This window comes from Colias eurytheme, chromosome 4, assembly GCF_061535395.1.
Source record: "Colias eurytheme isolate Ceu_HAF_F1 chromosome 4, ilColEury1 Martin Lab GWU primary, whole genome shotgun sequence".
NCBI lineage: Eukaryota > Metazoa > Arthropoda > Insecta > Lepidoptera > Pieridae > Colias > Colias eurytheme.
The window spans coordinates 3,881,202-3,908,068 of record NC_142983.1 but is presented as its reverse complement, the minus strand read 5'-3'; the positions used below and the strand labels follow the sequence as shown (position 1 = coordinate 3,908,068).

The following is a 26,867-nucleotide window of genomic DNA, read 5'->3' as shown; positions in this document are numbered from 1 at the left end:
CTTCGCGCAAAACATCTGATTTTTCAAACTTAAAATGTCTTTATGTATCATACATTGCACTTGTAAGATAATACATACACACACATATTAAGAAAAAACACTATTTTTAACGTTCATGATATTTTTGATGTCATTTTTGTTATTTAAACTAGTTAAAAAACAGTTTAAAAAAGTTCTGTCTTGGACGTCCGTGTGTCTGTATGTGCGGATCCTTTTTCTTGTTAACACGATAGCGACCGAAATACTTTACTAATCGAGTCTTTTTTTTTCTCTTACGCTTGAGTATGCTCAGGAATAGAACCCTTTCATTTTTCAGGGTCTGATTCGATGTGGTTTAATTGTTATTAAATAAACAAAAATAATAATTAATAAATATTTATTAAAAAAAAAATATGAGGCGTGCACTTTTGGATTTTCCAAATTATTGAAGTATATTGATAAACATTTTCTTTGTTAATATCTGATTCTCATAAACTTTACACGTGCCGTCTAAATGCGAAATTAAAGAAAGTTTGGTTTGTAAACCAGTCAACTCAAAGTAAATATTTATATGTATAGCATAAGAAAGTTTTCCTGTGTGATTTACACATAATACCGGAAAATAGCCAAGTGCACAAGTAGTTCGAACTTATGCGCTGGGCTAGTAGCTTGCCAACCAGGATGTCATAAATATTTAAGGGATATTTATGTCACATAAGGAAACGAGCATAAGACAACGAATAAATGCTACCTAAGTATTCGCAACAATTAGTTGAGGACTTGCCAACTTTAAATGGAACGGAGATAGATCGTAAAGTAGGTTTTACTAATAAGGATACCGCAGACGCCCCGTTCCTTGAAGCACAAGAGCTTTCTTACTGATAATTTATTAGGATTAATTAAAATTTTCCAATAACTCGGCGCGTACCGAAGATTTTAATTTTAACAATTTATGTTTAAGCATGGTGACCTCTGTAAGTTTCTGAAACATAAAAATCAAGCGAATTCACGTTTTTTTGTTTCATTGTTTGAACCGGTCATCAACTACTACTAGCATACGGCATACCTTTATTATATTATCAAAATACCATTATGAACTTAATGTAGCAACCAGTATTGTTTAGATAATGTTGCCGCAGTGGTGGAAACACACATGGCAGTCACAAAAACATTGCGCTATATTCTATGACATTCTTTTGTGAAAATATACACTTATATCCCCAAGGCAATGTTTGTGAATTTCTGTACACGTGAAGCTATAAATAAATGATCTTTCAGAATACCAATAAGACTCAAAATCAATCACACTCAGAATGTTCTGCCTCAACATTCATGTGTAAAGCAGACATAAAAAGAAAAAAATGTGATCTTTATATACCACAAATTCTTTCATTCCCACATTCTGAGCATGAAATAATATCTACGACTATAACGAACATGAATGTATAAAGGATAACGTTAAGGGGTACACACTTCGTGGTACGAGTAAACGAGCATGCCAAAAGATTTTCGGTATCGAATGATGTGGAAAGAACCGCTATGTGCATCGCTTTACACATCTGCACAATTTAGAACGCTTAAAGTGAATTATTTTACCGCACGGTCTTTTAAAATTCTATTGTGCATTTCCATACTAACATGTAATAGCTTCACAGGGTTCTCCTTTACCGAAGTGATGTGGACGCATTGTTGTATGTTGTTCTGAAAAATCATTTACAAAAGTTACGTATGAAATTGAATATAAGAGGTTTTTAGATTCGTGTTTTCATCCTTGTTGTTTGAATATCGCTGAAAGCATCGATTATTTTATATCTAGCTACAGATATTATTATGAAGTGGAAGGAAAATCAGCTTTCGCTGTAAAATAATAATTAAGGTCCAAGAGTACGTACTTCGTAAACTATAAATAGGTAATGAACTAATGACTCTTCCCTTCTGGGAGCTTTTATAAATTACAGATTAAAGCAGTCATTTAGTAGAACTGAGAATTAATGTAAAAAAGTTAAATGTTAATTATTTAAAATGAGGGTAACTGAGATACTCAAAGCCACATAAACACTTCAGTTTAAAGTGAGTCGTAGTGCATCCATGTTTTACATAAGATCTTCAAAATAGCAATAGCTATATGTATAGGGAAACTCATCGAATTATCATATATGATCTAATTTCGTCTACTATGTCCAATCTGGATAGACCACTAGAAATCTATAGCGCTTACAAAGCTAGCCATAGCTTATATAAATCCAAATCATCGAATAATTTTTATCATATCAAAGCATGAAATAGTCCCAATATCCATGAAATGAAGTTCAGACTTCAGTTATTAGTTGTAATGCCAACGCATGTATGTAATTACACGCGTTCATTACTCTATTTAATACTATGCTAATCAGCTATCGATATCTGAATATTATCTCAATAATGCAGAGTAATAATGTTAATTGGTTAATTTGCTTAGCTTAATATATTTTGTGCCATCTGAATTCTAGTTTCCCTTTAATTGTTAGTATATTATGTTTGTGTCGACAATAATCATGTTTTATTTTTTGTTTCAACTTTCGATTGTTGAAACGAATGATACTGAGAGCATAAAATAATAAGATTCAGCAATATGCCGTCACTTGTAAGCTGTCCACCTGAGTGCAGATGAGAATTCGAAAGTACAGGTAGAGATTTTTTCCTCTTGACTCTGATGATTTTTGTACGGCGTTGCGGAATAATGGATAAAAAGCAGTATTGAAATGGTATGACACAGATGCCGTACAAAAATCATGGAGACAAGGGGAAAAAATCTCTACCTGTACTTTCGAATTCTCATCTGCACTCAGGTAGACAGTTTATAAGTGACGGTATAGTGCTGAATCTTATTATTTTATGCTCTTATATCGTTCTAGATAGGTCACCTGGTGGTTCAAATGACCCATAATTTTTTCAACATGGGCCTGTAGTCTAATAGTTTTTGATATCAATTGTAATTCCTTTGAATGCTTTGACTCGGCATGGAAAATAATTCGATGAGCAAATGCGAGGTTGTACAGTTTCCTATTGATGTTGATGCAATTAAATAAAATATGCATATGAGTAGTATTTCGAACATTATATTTGTACTAAAAATATTTTTTTTTGTATTCATCGCATTATGACGCACGTACGTACATATTTATAACGCACTCGAATCATCGGAATCATATTGTTAATATGGACAGATATCAAAGTAAAACACAATTGTGGCAGTATCCTGCCTAATTAATTATTAAATATTATATGGTGACCACATCGTGCGCTTGTCTAGTAACTCATATTACATACTAGTATGAATAGACCTGGGTGCGGACCAATTTTACCAGTATTAGCTCCTAATAAACAATCATTGTTTAATATTAATTTTATTCAAACAGATTGTGAGAATACGTATATCGTATCGCAATATGCACCGGATCAATAGTTATCAATGAAATGATACGCTACATTTAGTTCCTGAGTAATAAATTATTCCACTGAATTTTTAACAAGGCTTTTATTTTCATTCGTTAAAATGGTATGTATATTGGTATATAGACCCATAAGCTCTTTTTCCTTGATTTCCACTCGTTTCAGCTTCATAAGTGAATGAAACGTAAACATAAGTTTTGTGTATTTTTCATAATATAATGAAAGCGGTAAATGTTCCGAGGTAGGTATTATATACTATAATATTCCACACAAATAATACAGTCATTACGGCAATGTCCCAAGCGTGGGATCCCAGCGCTTCAAATAACCCTTTATTTTATTATTGGATGGACAACGTCTACCTTTGTTGCAAATTGCAACGTTACATGTTAATGTTTGTGCTTTAACACGGTTTGCTTTCTGGGATGACAATCATTATTTCGCATTCACTTGCGGACGTCCTGAATTCTAAATTAGCGCGCGTTTTATACTGTGTGACGAATGAAAGGAGATGTTTTGTATGTCTCAGTCGTTTTCCGCTAGAAAAGCAAATATAAGCGTTTAAAGTAGGCAGACTCCTTAAGCGGGGCCGGGAGCAATTAAACCAGGCCGCGTCTTGACTCTGGCTTAGGAATAAGTTACATAATCATACGTTACTTTATAAATACTATCTTTTAAGTTTTAATATGAAATGTATGCGAGCAACACAAATTCTATCAACAATAAATGTTATACTTAAAACTTTTATGTGCAAGGCATTGCGTAATGCGTTGCCTTTTGATATTCTTTATAAAGTATTTTCTCTTTATAGCACGCATGTGTAAATTGTAACATGAAAGATTGCACTTGTATATTATACGAGATCAAACATATAATAACTTTTTAAAATATTCACCCAAGTAATATGGAGTAGGTCGTATTTTCGTAATAACTTTCGAGATTTTTTCTTTTGAAGTACCTACCTGACCGTTTGAAACGTTGCAACTTTCAGCAATTATCACGGTTCCGGATTTGAATCTTATTTTTTAATCTAAAAGAATATTCGTTGAAAACTTTAAAAAATGTTTCTTGAGTTTATAGTCGCTTCAGTTAGGAAAAAATACGTGTATTTTTTTGATGAAAAAGGAAAGACCCAAGGTCGACTATTAAAAATGTGTCATAGCTACTTTGAGACCATATCGGCTGTCACTAACTCACACCCCTAAGTTTACGCATTTTACTTTTCCTTAAACATGATCTATTCACAATATCACATTAAATACATTTGGTTATATCATCGAATTTCATTTTAACATTAGATTATATGAAGGTTATAAAAGCAAATTAATTACTGAAACTTTGTCGTTTTATCAATTCATGGTATAATGAGCCAGTTAAAGAATGGTTACATACGTTCCTTGTCATTAAAATGAGCGCTGTGTCCACAAATTTAAATATAAATGAGAGTAATAAAAAAACACCTTAAATGTAAAAAGGTTTACCACCTTTCAATTGCAATCATGTTTTTTATGAGCAGATGCATAATGATTTCAAGTTTATTACAATACTAGTAAGTATACCTATGACGTCCCCTCAACTTATTTAAAAGTACCTAGAAAAAAATGACCTCCATCTTATATGATAAACCTATTATATTACATCTAGATCTAATAACTTTTTATCCAAGCCTTGATTTGCACTTTTATTATAATTATATATGTCGCAAAAAGACAAAGTTTTGTATATGTTAGGTATTGACTTTTTGTAAGAACTTGGAAATCATCTTCACAATATATAGGTACAATTCCAATGAGGCCTAATTCTGTACACGAAATATAGAATGACAGTTGTTAAAATGAAAAATTATATCATGAGTATTACAATAATTAAAATGCTAAAGCTTTTTTTAAAGCTTTTCCACAGAAACTTAATTTTCTGACAATTTAGTTATAAAGAAACTGAAAAAGGAGAACGTAGATCAAGTATTATAAACAAAGCTTTTTGTGTCATTGTTAAGTTTCATCTTAATTTAAAAACATTTCTATATAAAATAATACCTGGATGATTAATAAAGATGCATAACATTTAATTTATTAAAAACTAGTCTATGATAAAAATGTTAAAAAGTGTATTTAATGAATTTTTGCTTACAGTTAGATAGAGCTTTAAACATCGATTAATGATTATATTAGTACGTGGAAACGTATATACTAAAGCAATACAGAGCTATATATAAATCGTTTATTTAATCTCTCCTTACCCAGTAATATAAATATTTATCATTTGCATAATACCTTCCTGTCAGTTTACTTGAAATGCCTGCCAGATGCCAGCATTTTTAATTTCGTGACCTAAATGAAAAGCATGTGCCTTGCGCGATCTACGTTCTAATTTGAACGTATTCGGTAAACATGCGTTACTGATCTGCTCACAAGTAGAACAGAGTTACATCCGCTTCCTATAAACTGCAGTGTTTTATTAAACATTACATGCGTCTGCTTGTTATTGATATCAAATACATAGTTGCTCTTTCTTGTAAACATTTAATCGCTGCATCGAGCTTTCGATACGGTATTGATCTTTGATTTGAGATGGTAAAGCTTTGTTTGCTTTAGTTGGGAATTTTTAACAGATGCTACACTCTTTATTTATTTTGTGTAAACATTGATGCATATGTATATCCTTAATTAAAACGAAACCATAAGTTACGGAAGAATTAATCAAACCGAGTCAACATTGCACAGTTATTTAGATCTAGAAATTCTAAAATCCAGTTTTGTTGCAGATTTTCCACGAATCGAGATTGGTCCGGAAAATCCGCTGCACGTTGAAATTGACGGCACGGCTACAATGGAGTGTAAAGTTGATGCTAAACCTAAGGTGAACAGCGTACGATGGACTAGAAATGGCAAATATATTTCGAATTCTTTCATTCACACTATTCAAGGGGTGACAGTGCAGGACGCGGGCAAGTATACTTGTAGCGCCGATAATGGCCTCGACCATCCTGGGGAAAAGGACATTTATTTAGACGTATTATATCCGCCCAGCGTCACCGTCGACTCTAAAACGTACGAAGCGGAAGAAGGTGGTACCGTCGAAATACGTTGTGAAGTATCTGCCAACCCTGAACCTATATCGATCGAATGGTCAAAAGAAGGAAAAAATGACTTTCGCCAAAAAGGCAACACTTTAGTATTATCCAGAGTAGACGCTGAAATGGCGGGCACCTATGTCTGCAAAGCCGTGAATGTGATAACGTCGTCTACGGGAAATCGAATGGAGAGAGCGAGCAGCGCTTCTGTTGCAGTGTTGGTGCGGCACAAGCCCGGCCGGGCCTTCATCAGCCCCGACCGACCGGTCGCTCAGGAAGGCGCGGGAGTTACTCTCACGTGTAGCGCCAAACCGCCCGGTTGGCCGGCCCCTCAGTACAGATGGTTTAGAGACATCGACGTTGGAGACGTTAAACCGAATGTTCTAGCGACGGGCAACAAATACACAATTCCCAGCGCTCATCTCGGCAGTGAAGGCGTCTACCACTGCCAGGCCACTAACGAACTCGGCCACGGTGACATAGCCTCTGTTAATCTTGAAGTCTATCAACCTCCCCGGTTTCAATCGAAACTTCAGCCGCACATGATAAAGAATTCAGGCGAAAGGAACTTTTCATTGACTTGTGTTGCGTTGGGAAAACCGTTGCCACATGTTAAATGGTACAAGGACAATTCTGAAATTAAGGCTGATGCTAATTTATATGAAGTCAAAACTGAAATAAACGAAAGTGGAAACGCCGTATTCAATATACAGAGTATGTTAAAATTCCGGGGTCGAGCGAGGCCAAACACCGATGACTTACTCCCCGACGACAGAGGAGTGTATTCATGCTCCTTTGAAAATGAAGTGAAGAAAGTAGAATCAACAATGCAACTTCGAATTGAACGTGAGTATAATAAAATTATTCATACGTAGCATTATATCTTATTGTTTCGCGATCTCATCTGCACAAAGTTATTGCTTTAGAAGCAATTTTAAATAAAATAAATGTTAAATAAACAATTTTGTATTATATAGCCACAAAGAATTTTTCAACTAAATATTTTAATAGGATCTCAAAAGTAAAAGCGTAGAAAATCAGTGCGACTACAGTTTAATGAAACAATTTCTCTTTCAATGTTTTAATTGTTCACGGTGACGTCGCTATGGTTATTAATAAAAATTCTTATTTCCAGACGAACCAATATCGATCCGACAACAAAACAAAGTAGCTTACGATGTCATGGAAAACGCGGAAATATCGTGTAGAGTCCAAGCTTACCCGAAGCCGGAATTTCAGTGGTTTTACGGCTCTAATACCGCGCCGTTGCAAATGTCCTCCGACGGCCACTACGAAATAACCACAACGACTGATAACAACGACTCCTATTTAAGCATTCTGCTCATACGCAACGTGAAGGCGCAGGATTACGGCGATTATTACTGTAAAGTGAAGAATTCGTTGGGCAGTATTCGTCCGCAGATTAGGTTGCAACCGAAAGGCGCCCCGGAATCGCCGCGCACTTTATCTAGTCAAAAAGTAGGGCCTACTTTTGTGACTTTGAAATGGGAGGCGGGTTTCGACGGGGGTTTGTCGAACACCAAGTATTTCGTTTGGTATCGGAGGGTGAAGAACCCGGCGGGCGGGGAGCACTGCGCTTCGGACAAGCCTGAAGAGTTCGACTGGAAGGAGTACGACTGCCGCCGCTCCAACCCTTGCAACGTCACACGGCTCGATCAACATAACACTTATCATTTTAAGGTAATCAATTTTTATTATTCGTAGTTTTGCCCATACATTCTTTGCCTGTGGTGTACAGTAGAATATTTATGAAGTGTTAAAACTATATCTTTGTATTAAATGGATGTCAGATATAACGTATTGTTTCGAAGTAGTCGACTGTTTTGTGGTAAACGATTAATCTCAATTTACTTGAGAATTAAATAAAAGCCTGTTAAACTTAGGATGTTGTTGATTAAATGTTTATAATTTATTTTTATAACCTTTAAAATAGGAACGGTTACATGGCCGGCTAGATTTGTTTTGCAACGTAGTTTGTATATAAGATGGGTTGGATGGACTAATTATTATACTAACCATTAGATAAATTTAATTAAAGGGCTATTTAAAATAATCTTATTTATTTTAAATCTAAAATACTCGCATTAAAAAGACCGCTTCGAATGTAGCAAGAAAAGGAAGAAAAATTTCTGTTTTCTGAACCGGAACGAGTCAGTTTGAAAAGTTAACGGTGACAAAAAGTTGAAAACAAAACGGAAATTTAAAAATGCGTCATGCTTCAAAATTGTTTTTCTTTTCCTTCTACATGTAGGTCATCGTTTACAACTAAGATTATTTTAAAAGTCCTAACTGCGAAAAGAATGCTATAGAGATTATCAATAAAATAAGGATGTTTGAATAAAATTATTAAATGTCAATCATGTGACGTTACTTTATTGATAATGTCCATTCTTGGGATGAACATGTAGACATTTGCTAATAAGTTTGTTTCATTGTTATTGCTACCGACAGCATCTGACATTTGCATTCAAGGTAAATCGGTTTCAGCTGCTAACATTATGTTTCTCAGTATGTACATGCGTTTGCTTTAATCATTTTGCTATGCTTTCAACTGCGCCTTTACCTGCCAAATAGACGCAGTGTTATTATGTGCCTTATTTCTTTAACCATTAGATAGAAATACAAAAAAATACAATATACATTATTGCTATTGATATGGTTATTGTTGTGCGATAACATTTCTACAGAGTACAGGGTAAAATCTAAATGAGTACCAAATTTTACCTTATTACGCATCATCACTACATAGTATAAATCAAAGTCGCTTTTTATGTCCCTATTTCCCTATGTCCCTATGTATGCTAAAATCTTTAAAACTACGCAACGGATTTTGATGCGGTTTTTTGTAATAGATAGAGTGATGCAAGAGGAAGGTTTAAGTATATAATTTATTAGGTTTTAGACAAAGCGGGCGAAGCCGCGGGCAATAAGCTAGTTTCAAATATATTTCATTCTGAATTGGTATTTAAAAGATTATTCTACAATTTTATCACTGACTTATAATAGGCTTATTTAAAGGGCGTATATAATAACGAGTATCTTTTTCAGTCGTAAGGATATTTTATAACAATAGAGTTGCCATGAACGCTACAAATCCGATAAAAATCAATACAGAAACAACTTCAGTACTGAATATTATTTATATTTAATATACTTCATTTAATATTACACGCGGTTAATTTGTGCTATTATATGGATTATTGCATAACTAATTTCACGTTTGTAGTAAAATGTAGGGTTTGTAAAACCGTTTAAATCGATAGTGAATTAAATACAAATAATCATCCTTTCATGTATTCATTCATTGTTTCAATATGCATACAAATTTGACCACATATTTAGATTTTACTCTGTATACTTAAAACCGACACAGCACTTCATAGCAGCTTTTAAGACATACCACTAATGCACCCATGCTAAGTGTAAGGACATTATCACTTCGATTTTGCTTCAGGTAAAAGCGGTGAATACTAAGGGACAGAGTAACTACTCTAATGAGATCACAGTCACCACGAAGGTGGATAAAATCCCACCGCCAGAGCAAGTGACTTTCGACCCTAGTACCAGGTCGGTAGGGTTCAGTGTTGGACCAACGTGTCTCCCGCTCGTGGGGGTGATCGAAGGATTAGGAGCTGTTGGCGGTTGGCAGGTAATATATTCTCTTTTACAGGTTTATACTATTGGTACTAAATTAATAGATCTATCTGTATAGCTAATGGATATTTATTTATTGTACGTGTAATGTAGACCGGAACAATCAATACAAATAAAATGTAAAAGATTATTTGATTTTCTTAATCGGCCTGGTAATTTCAGAGATTATCTTGTCAAATGGCTAAAAATAATACTCCTAACTAACTGTAGATAAAAGTAACTGTTATTATCAAAATTGTCAGCGTCTAGACTCAACCACGAAACGGGTAGCGTATTTCCTTCTACGAGTCGTATACTTTTTCCTTTTCTCCAAAGTTTGAAGGATTTTTGTCGTAAGAGCATAATAAACAGCTGAAGAAAGCCAGTTCCCTTCAAAATTATATAACATTTCTGAATTTGTTTGATGAAGGTGGTCGTTGCCTGAATGTTTTGATCTGATAAAACAACATACTTATCGTAATTTGGTAGAAAACATTGTATTATAATAGGAAAAACTGACACAAAAACGTGAATAATAATATTGATGGATAGTAAGATAACTAAATTATAATGGTAAAGGTAGTTTCTGTGTTTGTAAATTATTAATCAAAATACATATCACTAACAGAATTTGAAATGCCGAGTTGTTTCATCACACGAGTGTTAGTCAGTTATAAACGATTGCACTACATTTCTTGAGGATATCCGGTTTGAATCCATAAAATTTCGTGTTGCTCATACTTCGTCATTATGCAAATAGGAAATGTTTTTGAGTAATTAATTAAAATGTGACGTGTTTGGCGGTTTCACACATGTAACCGAATTATATAGCTCGACACATAATAATGTACTACCACAACAATTCATATAGCCTTCCACCTGCTTTAATAATACTTCTATAAATAAATAATATTTATATTATAATAAATATGTAATACCGTTGAACGAACGCCAGCTGCCCAAATTTTAATTATAATTTTAAACTCGGTAATTTTTCCATTTATAGTTTTACTTATTGGAATAAGCTGAAACGAAATAAAATAACAAATTCACGGATAATTACATATTATTATGTACCTACTGTAAGTTTTGCTATGTTGTAAACATAGGTATAAAAACATAGCTTTATAGTTTCTATGATTGAATCTAGCTATAAGTCCAATTCTAAAGTTTTTGATTTTATACAAACTAAATACGAAATCTTTTGAACTACTGATTCAATTTGAAACACGTTGTTTTTGCTAGAACATGTTATTTTATGAAAGTAAATTTCTTTTTTTTTCTCGTGGGATATACGAGTGGTAGGGTTGTGTGGTGATTAAAATATAACTTAGTGTATTCGCACCTTATTATAATAAAACTAAAACCTTGTTATAGAATTAATTATAGTATTATATTGAACGAGAAGTAATTCACGTTCAATTTTCAAATTAAAACGTAAAAAACCTTACTGAAAACAAATTTAAGCTCAATCACACAGTAAACTGCCATTCACACAATCAAATGCTATGTATAATTTAAGCCTTTTGAATCCCGTATATTTATCATGTATTAATAACACATAATTCCCCAGGTGGTAGACACAATGCCATTACGTTTATCCGGTATCAGTTCGACAATACAAGAAACAACCTTGGAGCCGCCTACGAAACGAGGAAGAGGATCCGAACCGCCTTTAGACCAACTGAACCCTAGAGTACGACTGCGTCTCTGCTTGCAAGATAGCCAAGACACGTGCAGCGAATATATCGAAGCTGATAGTAAGTTATTCTATTGTAATAGTATGTATTTGTGTCTAGGATATTCTTTGTAGGATAAAAATAATACCTACTTTGTTTGCTAAAATATTTTAGGAAATTAGAAAAACTGCAAACTAAAACAGAAACTTAAAAATAAAAGTTTGTTAAAAGCTGCTTGCAAATACGTAAGTATTTACTTAAAAAATTAAATATTGATTAATTAAACAGAATATAATGCAGAATTCTTATTTACATACAACTAAAACGCGTATACAATGCCTTAGTAGTTTATATAACGAAAGTTTAAAATACTGACTGTACAAAATAATATAATGAATGCTACAGGATGTTGACAACCCTAAAGGCAAGTCACATTTACAAGGGCTTAATTTCCCTTTGGGACATTTACATCTACTGGTGTTTTATTCCGCATTCGCAATGAATAAATTTCATTATTGATTACTGATTATGAATTCCCTAAAGTTCAGTGAAATTAAAAATATTGTTCAAAAGACTGCTGTTACTGCAAATGTACATTGGTAGATTACAATAAAATAATAAAACAAGTAGATAAAGCAAACAAAATGTATTTAATAACTTTTTTAAATGGTTAATTTTATAAAATTTGGCTTATTTGTTATAGCAGTCATGAATAATAAAATATGCATAATTGATACCTAATTCATTTTGTCAGTAGCCGCCTAACCTGTATTTGTGCCTGTATAATTGCAATCCAATTATTTCAAAAGTTCAATGAACTCCGAAAAGTGCGTATTATATTTGAAACCGTTTCAAATACTTATATAGCTCCGGTATTTTTATTGAACAAGTTAGGATTCGAATAGTATAATCTTATCCTACGATTCTATTCAGATGTCAATTCCTTTAAAGGCTGGTAACATAATATATCTATATGTACAAATTTCAATATCAGATTTTATCGATTCATGTGTGAAAATACAATAAAAAAAGAGTATTTGTTTGATTGAATTTTATTTGATCTTGTGTGAAGTCTGATAAGAAGTATGTCTCGTTGAACACAATTGCTGATAACCTATTTTAAAGAAAATTTATCAGAGAGACGGATGAAAAATACGTCCCATCCACTGGGGGATTTCGCTGTTCCACGAAAGATTTATATCAGCTTTCCATTAGTTATTTCCTAAAAGTCGGAACTCGGTTTAATTTTGAATAGCAACATTCTAAACTGATTTATTTTTCAGTTGGCCCGTCGTACACGAAAGAAACCGCCGCATTGACAACAGCCACCGTGATCGCTATCGTGGTTTCTTGCCTCGTGTTCTTGCTCTTCCTGAGTCTCCTATTCATCTTCTGTCGCTGCAAACGCAACGAGAATAAAAAGGAAACTTCCAAAGATTACGAGATGGACTCGATGCGTCCCCCGATGGTGTCACCTCCGAACCAGGCGCCGCCGCCATACTACCCCAGTACCGGGATGGAGAACAAGGCTCTAGAACATTCTATGGATCTCCAGATGTCGATGGACGACTCTAAGAACGCAGTATACGCGACGCAAGGCGGGTACGGGTATCACATGGCGCCACACGCGCAAGGACATCCCGGACAAAATATGTCCAATACAGACTGTAAGTATCTTCTGCTTTTTCTGCTGAAGTAAAAAATTCTAACGGATTTAAAACACGTTATAAAATTTTGTGTAATTGTATATGATTCAGCTTTAAACGTTTGTTAGGACTAAGTTACTTAAAAGCTTCACCAAAATAGTTTCTATCGCCTAACTCGTCTGCCTTTGACTCGTAGTTTCCGCACCCGCTATAGTGAATAATAAACAGCGATAGCGTAGTTTCTTAGCATTTCAATATTGGATAATGTTCTAGACAACCATTAATTCATATAATGTTTGTTTAGTTTGTTTACTTCTAACTCTTATAGGTATAACCGTATAAATATATTAGATTACTATAATAATGTATCATTTCAAGGGAACGTATTTATCGGAAATCACGAATTGTTTGTGAAAAGCTGATATTCCAATAACGTTCTTAGAATCGTTTGATATTCAACAATATGGATAATCGCATTACGGTTCGCAAAGCATATTCAATGGAAATTTATCCAATGAAAAGTCGATTGTTGTACATACGGCGAGTCGTTATTGGCGTATTCAACTTTGCCTCAAGTTCACCAAGTAAATGACGGTCGCTTTAAGAATGCGAACTTGTGACTTCTGTGACCCGTCGTGTTGATTTCTCTATAGAAATTATTCATGAAACGCAAACAATATCACCAATAAATCTAGCTTTGTACTTTTTCATAGAAATTGCGTAGTTAAATTGCCTAATTGTGCAATATTTATGTATGCGTTTGATTTATTTGTGTACAGAAATAAATGAACTACTGTGTAGTTAATGTTGTCCAAATAAAGCGATTGCGTTAATTAGTATTTATTTTGATATAATATTTTTTGAATTTACTTTTTGACAATATAATAATATAATATTATATTTTATAGAATTTAAAAACTTATATTATCACCTGTTTTAAATCCGTTAAAAATGTTTATAAATTATATTTTAATATATAATACAAGGTTATAATTTCAAAAAGTAGTGTTAGCTCCTTATGCTTGATGACATAATAAGCGAATAGACCTTGATCTAAATGACCCATAGCTTTGTGTTAGATGAATATTTTAGTATATATATTTTTATAATTAAGGTAATCATTACTCATGAGTCATCAAAGTTATTTATGTTAGCTTTCATATACATATTTAGATAATAAACATTAGGTACTTACCGTCGATGACTTATGAATACATATTATTCAAACCATGTTTGCACATTATTTTTGTCATCACAGAGTACCTACTCTTGAGATTGGGTTTTAAATATGTATAGATGTTTAACTTCTCTTTCGCAATCGAGTGTTCCAAATTACTTTCTTTACATAACATAAATAATATCTACATTGTTCCATTTACCGGCAATCCAATCTCACGAAAAACTCTGTATAAACAAAAATAGAGTAAATAACTTGATTATTTGTTCCCATGCACGCACAAGGACTAAGCAGTAGTGGCTACGTAGATGGTAAAATCAATCCAAAACAAACAAACATTTTGTTGCACGTCGAATGTTACGAGTCTCCAAACCCGCGCAATAATAATTCGTTTTCTTCTATAGGGGTAAACATGGGGTACATTGAGAATAGCTACACGAACAGCAATAATGGGGGTAGTGTGAACTCGCAAGACTCGCTGTGGCAGATGAAAATGGCCGCCGCCAACTCGGGCGCGGGAATGCCTCCGCATCAGCTGATTGAACGACAGAGTAATTATGGGTAAGTTGTTTGAAATTGACCTCTATCATTCAAAAAATTGTGTCGAATTTTTCCTGGCATAGAAACGTGTTCCTCAGCCCTTTCCAGTGCGCTATAAGCTCTGATAAGGTAATAGATACTCGAAACTCTGTCTGAATACTCTGCGAATGTTATGTAGATTAAATTTCGTTTTCGGGTACGTAGTACGAACCAAGTTTGTTCAATTAGTAGAAAATGTTAGGAGGAACTTCGCTTTATACACAAATATGGTATAACATTATGCTTGAACTTAATATGACAACATCGAAGAAGGGAAGATACACATTCAATATTTATTCTATTTTATATTCATATTTCATATCCATTTGGAAGCAAACTAAGTAATCAATACACAAAATGTTACTATGAAGTGATCTCCAAATGTTTATTGCTACGTATGGGTACAGTGTACACATATGTATAATATATTTAACTTACTTTTCGTTATTATTATAAATATTATATTTCACGAACACGGGCTTAATCTGAAGAATATTTTATACAATATGAAAGTTCACATTCATTCGGAATAACGTTCCAATAAAAATAAGTTATATACAGAGAACTGTAGCGAGTATACTATCACAAAATATTTATTTCACTTCTTGGCTTGCGCAGTGCTATGCATAATGTATTTTTGCGTCTTGCACTAAGCAAACATTTTTCCAACAAATTTCAAATATTAGCCACAGTTACTTAAATTACGTTGACTTAAATACGGATACTTAAGTATGACTAAATTCTTTAAATCTAATATTTTCCCTTCATGTTCTGGAAATTCTTTAAGTTCAAGTGAGCTGCACAACTTACAGCTGAAAACTAATTTAAAACTCCAAGAGCGTACCGAGGCTGGTAAATGTGTAATAAGCAGCTTTCTGAAACATTTAGGTGCAAAAAAATAAAAGTTTTTGAATAGGTACTGAAATAAAATTTCTTTATTATATCCGAGAAAGGTTGACCGAGTCGCGCTCACGATATTACAAATGTAAGAATTTTATGAAAACAATTTGTCGCTGCGATAAAATCTAGATCATGCTGCATCTAAACATAACAAGTGCTACATATGAAGTTATAAAATATGCAAACGTAGAAGAGATTTTTATTATGAGTCGTAAGGATTAGATGCGTATAGCAACATTTTTATCCGCTGGAATTGTATCCACTTGTAATATTAAAACAACAAAAACATCTTGTTAAAAAGGGAAGTTTGCAACGTGGAAACTATTAGTTTCTTTTGAACAACAACGACGTGAACTAACAACCGATCTTTAGATACGCGGCACGATAATTTTTTCCCTGTGTTTACTTTTTAAAGTCTTGATAATAACACTAAGGTATGCTTTTAATTGCTCTTAGAACCTTGTTTCTAGATTGCAATTAAACAGGAAAGTTTAAAATAAATTTGTATTAGTTTCTACCCATGAGATCGTCTTCCTTAACAAGCAAAATTTATGGTGCTTCTAAAGAATGAAAAGACGAACAAATTAAGTTGCCTTGCAATTTATATTTTTTCACACGATAATTTTTGGCTGTTGCCTCTCTTTGACAAGCAGTATATTATCTAATGAATGTTTCAAAAATTATGTCATTATTATGTAGTTTAATATATAGCTGTACTTGTCTATTTTTTTAGTTTTATATTTAATGCTCTCATCTCTTCCATCGACGACAACGCAACGTACATGCTACTCCCGCGGGCCTATCTAGATTTCCTCATTACTCTTCGCCAAGAGCATTTTCCCTATCACCAGCACTTTCCTGATGTTCTCAATCCCTGTTCTATCCCATAGTTACGACCCGATAACCCACAGCGGCTACGATAGATCAACGACTAAGAGCCGTACCCACTACCTCTGCGGGCTAATGTAGTTAGATTTACACATTACTGTTGGTTAACTATTCGTATTTCCCCATCACCAGCACTTTCCTGCACCAGCAGGAATACTCAAACTCAATCGTAGCATTTATTCCTGGTATTCTTACATAGTTTCGACGACGCGGTTGGCGCAGTGGTAAAGTGACTGTCTACTGAGCCGACGGTCCCGGGTTCGATCCCCGGTCAGGGCAAATATTTGTGTGATGAACTCAATTATTTGTTCTTGGGTCTGGGTGTTATTATCTATATAAGTATTTATTAAATATTATATTTATCGTCGCCTAGTACCCACAACACAAGCCTTAATTGAGCTTACTGTGGGACTAGGTCGATTTGTGTAATAATGTCCTATAATATTTATTTATTTATTTATAGTTACGACCCGATAACGCACGGTGGATATGGCACGATCGACGACTATGCGCCGTACCCGCCGCTGCCGCACGGCACGCACGGCACGCACGGTACGCACAGTACGCACGGCACGCACAGCACGCACGGCAGCCACGCAGGCGACTACGCGCTGCGCTCCTCGCAGACCCCCTCGCGGCAAGACTACTGCTCCGACCCGTACGCGTCTGTACACAAGCCGAAGAAACGGATGGACCAGCATATCGGTGAGTTCTTTATTACTATTTGAACGTTTAACAAAAATAATGATTCGAAATGCAATGCGACTTCTATTACAAATACAGTGTTTGTACATAGTTCAATAATATAGACAATATATTATGGACATCATATTAGCATAGAAGATATAACTAAAATAATAATTAGTTAATTACATACAATGAATGACAAATGAAAAATATTATCATAAAAATTGGTAGAGTATGTTAGTTAGAGCTATTCGCTAGTCAAAGTAAAAAAATATAAGTCTATTTTATAAACTTGGTGTATAAATAGCATAGAACCACATGAAACATATAAGGCCACATATTTATATATGTATTACTAAGAAAGGATAATTTAAGCATATTCATCCAGACTTAGTTAACACACTCGACAGCTCTTCTTTTTTGTTCCCACAAAATCCCAGTTCTGCGAATTCTATTTCTATTGCGTTTATTCAACGCACTAGTTCGTGAACTAAGCGTGGGACACTTGCCATATAACGTTAGGTTAGGTTAGGTATTGTATTGGAAAAAGATAAATCGTAACGGAGCGTGAACCACCAACTGGCTCTATCTTTATGAGTTGAATTGACCTAACAGATTGTTCTCTAATTAAAAAAATCTCCAGTTACACAGATTACAAGAATAAAAGTGCAAAATATAGCGGCAAAATTGATTATTCAGCATCTCGAAGCTTTCCCAGTATGCATTCCAATCAAAAGTCAATACAGACGCCTTTTTATTCATGCTTCGATCGCATAAGCCAATTTAATTTAACCAGAAGTTGTGTGTAGAAATAATCATACCCAATAACAGCTAATAATACGCAAATCAAATATTGTACTAATTGGCGAAGCGAGTGTTCATGGCGCTTTAAAAATAGAATTAGATTGTTTTTATGATAATAATTATATTTATGCTGAACAAATGCTAACTTACCAACTTCTAATTGGATATAATTATACAACTTTCCAGTATGATAGCAGTCTTAAAATTTTTGTTATCTATTCCGAAATAAAAATAAAAATGAACGACACATTTCCCATGAGTTGGTTCCGAAGTTATTAAAGTATATACAAGATGAGATGATAAAATATTTGTTGCCAGTACTTGTTTAATGAAGTATCGTTTTTTTTTTTAATTGCTTGCGATATAAAAATAACTGGTTGTTTTATAATATTAATCGTATTTATTTATCAGACATTTATCATGTACTACAGCATACGCAGTATCTTGTAGGTACATATAACATACCTATGTACAAGATACTGCGTCAATGTCGTATGTGAAATTTAATTACTGTCGAGTTTGTGAGCTTCGACATATTTCGTTCTGTATCAAATTCTGTTACTTTCGTCCGCACATTTGTATGGTGATTCGATCCTGATCTAATTTAAATGCCCTTAAGCTGAGAATATGTATATAAATTAAAGATTAATTTAAAAACGAGATTTTTTTTCTGTCATTGTAAGCCATAAGCAACTCTATTAACCTTGAGACTTATTTATGTTCAATACGATCAGCGCCAGAGGCGGCTCGCCCTAAGGAGCGCTGGTGCAGTGAACTCCCATAAATAATTATAATAAAATCATACTCCTTAATTTAATTATTAACATTAATTATTACTATTTAAAATCAATCGTAATCTTTAAAACTACTGTTAAATATACCAATGAATATATCCATCATTCCATCATCCCATACACCTGTATAATACCTACTGTATTATGTAACGCGCGAAGCGGTGCGCTCACGATTGCGCTCCAATGAAAAAAGATTTAGTACATTTCCTAATACGAAATCCAATAGGAGTGAAAGAGATGGTTTTGCCAGAGCCCTGCGCGTGAAACAAAAGATTTTCTATGGAAAAGTAGCAAAATTCGGTGCGCCGCACCCGCAAACGTTGCCGGTTCGTTTTTACCGCCCGGCAGGACAGCGATTGCGACGTTGCCAGTTGCTACGTCTATAATATAAACAAACACTCGACTCTCGAGTCAACTTCAATGCACGCGCGCGATTCATGCAATTTTCTAATTAAAATTATAAAATACGTGTTGAAATAGCCTGTACTTATCAGTATTACTTGTGAGTGTTAAAATGAACAATAATTATAATGTGGCGTTCATTAAAAAGTGTGATAAAACGTAACAAATTCGGCTTGAATGTAAAGCTAAGGGACCGCCACGGCCTGAACTTGATCTTACGCAAAAATGTACGACAAAAACGAAAACATATACGCGTGTGTTTAAATCTGAACAATATGTAAAAAAAACCGTGGTTGTGTGGTTGTGATGAAAGCAACAACAGATATTTACGAATGTCTTGTCGCTTTAAGTTATAGATATTTTTGCACACCAAAAAGAAAGACGTATGTAGGTATTTCCTTTATAAGTAATTTTTTTGATAAATGTACTGCTTTACACCATGTATTTTCAGTGTTTTATTTCAAGTGAACACCCATAAAATTTTGTCACGAGCCGCCTCTGATCAGCGCAATAACGAATATTTGTCGATGCTGAAATTTTTTCTCGTACGGCTAAGTTTTTCCATATTAACTGTTATCCCCGACGTATTCCTCCATCATTATTCATTCTACTAATTTAAATTGCGCTGAGTGAAGTTATTCGAAGCACGAGAGTTGTGGTTCCTACAGTCCTAGCAGTTAAATGTACTTTAAACTTTTAATTTCCAAGCGACTCTTTCGAGTCCACTATTGTAACGGTATGTAGGAAGCGAAATGAACACATGCGACAAACGCGGCCCGTAGCGCAATAATTAGTTTGATGTTTGACATTCCAGACGGGTATGAATTCATTATAATTGCTACAAATGGTATGAATGGCTTTTATTCTATACGAAACATGGTAACAATACTTTCGTATCAATTAAGTTTGATACGATTTTGTGTCCCAAAAAATGATAACATTTCTGAACCCTCTTTTTCTACCATTCATCAACAAGACCACTCTGAACCGCACCTTAAGTGCAAACAGTCATTCATCAATTTCTTATTAACATAGAAAATACTTTTAATATCTTAATCAACGTAACAATTTATAAAACAACAACAAGAATGTAAATTTATAAAGAATAGAAAAAATTCGATCACGAGGCGGGACTCGAACCCGCATCCTTTCGCGCCATTCCGGGGCGGATGCCTGACCAATTCAGCCACTCGTGACCCGCCAGAGCAATCGAATTTATTCTATTCTTTCAGTTTTATGTGTCAAAGGGACACACCGCGCGCCATCTATTGAGGTGATAAACAACCATCTCAACCAACACGAAACACTTTTACAGTGAATACAATATTGTAACGATGGAACACGACCTTTTTTGTTGAAATTGATATTTTTGGTTAAGGCATTCAATGGCATCCGCCCCGGAATGGCGCGAAAGGATGCGGGTTCGAGTCCCGCCTCGTGATCGAATTTTTTCTATTCTTTATAAATTTATATTTATAAAGCATTTGAATGCCTTAACCAAAAATATCAATTTCAACAAAAAAGGTCGTGTTCCATCGTTACAATATTGTATTCACTGTAAAAGTGTTTCGTGTTGGTTGAGATGGTTGTTTATCACCTCAATAGATGGCGCGCGGTGTGTCCCTTTGACACATAAAACTGAAAGAATAGAATAAATTCGATTGCTCTGGCGGGTCACGAGTGGCTGAATTGGTCAGGCATCCGCCCCGGAATGGCGCGAAAGGATGCGGGTTCGAGTCCCGCCTCGTGATCGAATTTTTTCTATTCTTTATAAATTTATATTTATAAAGCATTTGAATGCCTTAACCAAAAATATCAATTTCAACAACAAGAATGTATAATCTTAAAAGATCAAGCCTATAATTTACTATTATATCTATGAAAACCAGTCACCTATTTCAAATTTATAGTCTTAACTAAAACTATCCAAGTAAAGACGTTTTCATTATTATAACTCATAGAAAAAAAAACATAAATTTGCCTCCACATAGCGAATAAAATTCCAATAAAACATAATGTCCACGTTGTCAGGGAAAGACTAAACTACTAGCTACTATTACGAGCTTAGCACCAACTAGCTTCCGCCCACGACTTTGTCCGTGCATCCCCGTTTTTCCCCGTTCCCGCAAGAATTTCGGGAAATCCTTTCTTAGCGGATGCCTTCGTCCTAACATCTACCTGCATGCCAAATTTCAGCCCGATACGTCCAGTGGTTTGGGCTGTGCGTTGATAGATCACTATATCAATTGAGTTTTATATATATAGACTAGCTGCTTCGCGCGGTTTCACCCCCGTGGCTCCACCCCTGTTGGTCGTAGCGTGATGATATATAGCCTATAACCTTCCTCGATAAATGGGCTATCTAACACCGAAAGAATTTTTCAAATTGGACCAGTAGTTCCCGAGATTAGCGCGTTCAAACAAACAAACAAACAAACTCTTCAGCTTTATAATATGTATTATTATAGATTACTAGATTTCCGCCCGCGGCTTCGCCCGCGTTTGCAAAGGAAAATCCGCATAGTTCCCGTTCCCGTGGGATTTCCGGGATAAAAACTATCCTATGTGTTAATCCAAGTTACCCTCTATATGTGTGCTAAATTTCATTGTAATCGGTTCAGTAGTTTTTACGTGAAAGAGTAACAAACATCCATACATCCATACATCCTTACAAACTTTCGCCCCTATAATATTATAGATTATAGATTTCCAGTATAACCCAGGTGTTTACTTGCAGAGTCTCCATACCACGAGGTGAGTGGTCTGCCCGAGACGTACGGCGGCGAGGAAGGCCCGACGGAGGACAAACCGCCGCACCTGTCGCTCAGCTACGACGAGTCGCTCGAGTCCGGGTATTCCACACCCAACTCCCGCGCTAGGAGGGTCATACGGGAGATCATCGTCTGAGCGTGAGCGATGTACCTTTGGTTCTACAGAAAATATCTTGTATGCTTATTTCATTCGATGTCTCAGTTCTTTTTTTGTATACTCTGAAATAGTTGGATTTTACGTCCACTTTATGATTTACTTCTAATTATCTTATGTTATATCACGTCAAATTATATGCGCTGCAATTGTGAAATTAGGGTACTTTTTATTGTATTCAATTTTCAACATTTTTAAATCTATTTCTAGCTTTTGTTGAGAATAATCTTTTATAAAAAAACAAATCAACGTTCTTTACGTTAGCTCCCGAGGAGCCGTCGGAATGAACTCGGACATTCTTCTAGATTCCTGCGAGAAATAAAACCCGTGCCGCACTTTTGTGTTATATTACGATCCGAATTATTTAAAATATTCAGTAACCCTCGGCTCCTCGCAACTAACGAATCACTCGGTTTGAAGAGTACTTTTTAATAATATTTACTTAATATTTAGTTAAACTTTCGAATGGAATGTTTACTTTTCCCAACCTAGTTTAACAAAATAACATTTAATAAATCCGAAATTGACGAAGTATCCGTTTTCGGTACGAGTATTACATGTAGCCACTGTGAAGTTTGAAAATGGTAAGATTACGTAGCCACCACTCAATTGTTAAATTAATAAAATACATTTTACACATACATTTTACAGTTAAATTTTAAAATTTTCCCGGAATTATAATTTCCGAAATGTATGATAAAGTATATGTATAATTAAAATTTTACGGAAGTTGGTTGTGACGCTCATTCACCGTCAATTAATTTGTATCTATGGTTACAATTGATGTTTTAGATTATAATTATATTATATTATATCATAAAGTTAGCGAGAAATATCAACGCAGATCTTAATTCAGGGAATCAATTAAATTAAGACGTGGCGTGCGGTGCGCAATACACATATTTAAGGTACACTACAGACATCTCAAAGTGCACTAATCAAGTAAGACACGGCTTGAACAAGACGTCTCGTTATTATTATAATGTTTGCTCGTGATTGTAATGTCTAAATGACGATGCAAAGAGAATTCTAATTACAGGGTAGAATAGCATCCTGTACTCAATAATTTACGTTGTGCCTGAGATATGAGCTAAGCCGGCTGCGACAATGCAATGCCTTTGTTTAATTTTAGACGAGTTTCTTTCTCCAAATTACTCCGAGATCTTGGCGCATTAGAATAATCTTATGTAATTTTGCTTTAACTTTATTTGGATAAAATTAAATTACAGTACAAAATATTCCCTTTTATCGAGTCATATTTGCGTACCCTTGATGTTTTAAGATGATATCATTTCCACACTAACTAGATGTTTTTGTTTTCATTCCGGATTTACATGAGGGTATCTTAATGCTCTTTACTTAATTCCCCTTGTGGCAAATTGATTTCAACATATTGGATTCCAAAGCTTCGATTAATTATCAGGCAAATCGGTATTATTCGCTCGTTGAGTTGAGGGAAGCTCAAGCGTGTGCACTCCTCACAACAATAGTAATACTAAAATTTGTTAATAGAATATAATCTAATAATCCGGTGTTAAATCAAAATTCATAATTGTGGCAATATTTGTAATATACATAAAACCGATATAAGATCGTTACATTTGAGTGCAGCTTTCACATTACAAAGTGCTTTAAAAATTATCTACGTACCTAACTAGAGCTTAAAGTATTTTAATATTTATAATGTTGAAAGACTGGTTGCTCTAACGGGAAATTCCAGAAAATCTACGTTGCACTATAAAGACCCTGGGTTCAATACAACTGCGTTTCTTTTCCATGCCCTCATTCCAAGAGTACTGAACAAAAGGCTCAGGTTTGCCGATACGCAGGCAAAAATAATGAGCTTACTTCTAAGGACTTGTCTCTGCCAATCTTTTGGCTCGTTATTGATAAGATGCGTAAAAACAGTACCGTTTAAAATCGTGTGCTTTTATTACACGTTCGATTTCATAGTGCGGACACAATTCGCAATATTACGGGGTTTGCATTTTACATATCATATGAAAAATTCAACCACCCGTAAGCAAATCCAATAGTTACGGGGACATGAGTATTGTCTTAAATATAGATAATTTCATGAAATAGTATCCTATATCCATGATTGTATTTAAAATGTCTAAAATAGACTTTACGTCTACATAAGGAATATACTAGATGTAACATTTAGAATGCTGAATGTTCTGAATTCTTCAGCCTCGATTTAATGGGGACGTGATATCACACTAAATGATAAGTATGCTTGATTGTTAAACATTAGTATTGTAATATAAAGTTTTAGATCAATGAGGGCTTAATTATAGGTAAACACCGTCCTGTGCGAATCAAAAATACTCTTACGAACTTCGGTGCCATTATTCTATAAATGAACGAAACATTCAGCGTGTCTGCTGCATTGAGACGGATAAAGCGCATTGTCATTGATTCTAATAAAATAGGAATATCTAAAAATGCTGATTCTTAGAATGAACTACTTTGATCCACTAATTTTCGCTAGTCGATATTGACCTTTAATAGCAAAATCTTATGTACTTCTTTTTGTTTTCTTTATTCGAATGCTATAATCAAGCTTTATGGTCCATTGTCCATACGGACTGCGCATTTGTAAAATATAATTTAGATTTATTTAGAAAAAATAATGTACTGATTTTTTATTAGCTATATTTTTCTATTTTATTATTTTAATTTACAAATTTTGGTACTTATTATTATTATAAATATTGATTAATATATAGGAGTAATTTTCCAAACTGTTCCATAAATGCTGCGTTCAATTTTAGTTATATTAGTGTTAAATCACGAAATGGGCCCACCTTTAATTAAATAGGAAAAATTCTGAATGCTATTCGTATTAAATTATGCTTTACATATATATTTTTTTAGTGTTTCATGCATAACGTTGATTCAAAAATGTATTTGAAATGTGCAGTCTATAGTTTTGATTGCAATGTTACGGAGTTATAACCATTTCATAACATATTAGTATTGTTTTCCATTATTTTTGTTTCATTTATACACAATGCCCGAAAGTAATGGATATTGCGATACTTTTGTTTTGTGTAACTCTCGATTTCAATTACATTTTGAAACAATCGACCCTTAAAAGATCTCAGACACAAATCAACGATTTTAGATGTAATATTATTAAATCAATTGGGCTGCCTGTACGGTACTTAAATTTTATGTTTTAGTTCAGTAAGCATTTTCATAGTTACATTTTATAAATACATTTTAGATAATACCTTTTTATGATCGCTTATTACTAAAATATCAAGAACCGCTTATATCTTCCGATTACTATTGTTTATTCATGTTATTTCGAAGGATATCAAATGGATCTTGTGTGCTTTCTTTATTTTTGAAACTATTGTACACATCATAGCCCTGCTTTCTTTTTTGTTTATCTTAAATATTATAAGAACAGTTTTGGGTTTTGTAATTCTTTATAGTGACATTACTATAGTAGCAGCAATCCATAATGTAGGTACTAATTGCTTTTTGTGTACAAACAGTTTCTACTTCCATCATCTATCTACTTAATTTTATCACACCGACTGCAATCACAACGAGTAATCTAGTAATCTCTTATATTATACATTATACTAAGCTTTATCCTTTATTTAGTTGATAAGTATTGTACATTTAAACTTGTATATTTTTTATCTATGTACTGTACTTAAACGCCAAACGTTAATTAATAACGAAAACGCGCCATATTTTAGTTTTAAGTGCTGACATCGTAGGATTCTACGATTAGTTTTATTTGTTGTATTATAACAATGAATTTGTGGAATCTATTGTAAATATTGATGTATTAATGTTCGTGAAAATAAATGGTTTTCACTATGATTGTTGTTTTATTATTTCAAAATATCGCTCTACTTTTTTTCTACACTATATGATTGATTTTTACGTACCCTTTTCAGAAAAAATGTTTCATTTGTGATCTATTAGGAATACCAAAAATCCATTACACACTGGAAAAATTCAATAACTGAGAAAGGAAAATAGAATAAATTTTTGCTTTCGAACAATAAATACCTTTACCACAGACTAATAATAATACAGGGTGTCCCAAAAAGTAGTGATGAACGGAAGCTGGGAGGTAGAGGACCTAGAGGGCTATCCGAATCACCCCCATGTATGTAATGCGATTTTTCGTATTTTCGGAGTTATGACGTTTTTTTTCAATTTTGTCACCTATCGCCGAGTACGATGAGATTTTCACTAGGGCATGCACCCGGGTTTACC

General features: G+C 34.1%; 1 protein-coding gene across 1 annotated transcript in view; it reads left to right on the top strand.

Moving 5' to 3' along the window:
- The window catches only part of LOC149908855 (contactin-3-like), a 53,440-nt gene extending 26,975 nt beyond the window's left edge, over positions 1-26,465 (top strand). Inside the window, exons 5-12 of the mRNA XM_090120428.1 lie at positions 6,176-7,330; positions 7,620-8,185; positions 9,960-10,154; positions 11,712-11,898; positions 13,101-13,484; positions 15,045-15,201; positions 17,471-17,712; positions 22,432-26,465. Of these exons, the coding sequence (XP_089976554.1) occupies positions 6,176-7,330; positions 7,620-8,185; positions 9,960-10,154; positions 11,712-11,898; positions 13,101-13,484; positions 15,045-15,201; positions 17,471-17,712; positions 22,432-22,601 (3,056 nt within the window). The 3' untranslated portion in view covers positions 22,602-26,465. The remainder of the gene's footprint in view (positions 1-6,175; positions 7,331-7,619; positions 8,186-9,959; positions 10,155-11,711; positions 11,899-13,100; positions 13,485-15,044; positions 15,202-17,470; positions 17,713-22,431) is intronic.
- Positions 26,466-26,867: the final 402 nt, after the last annotated feature.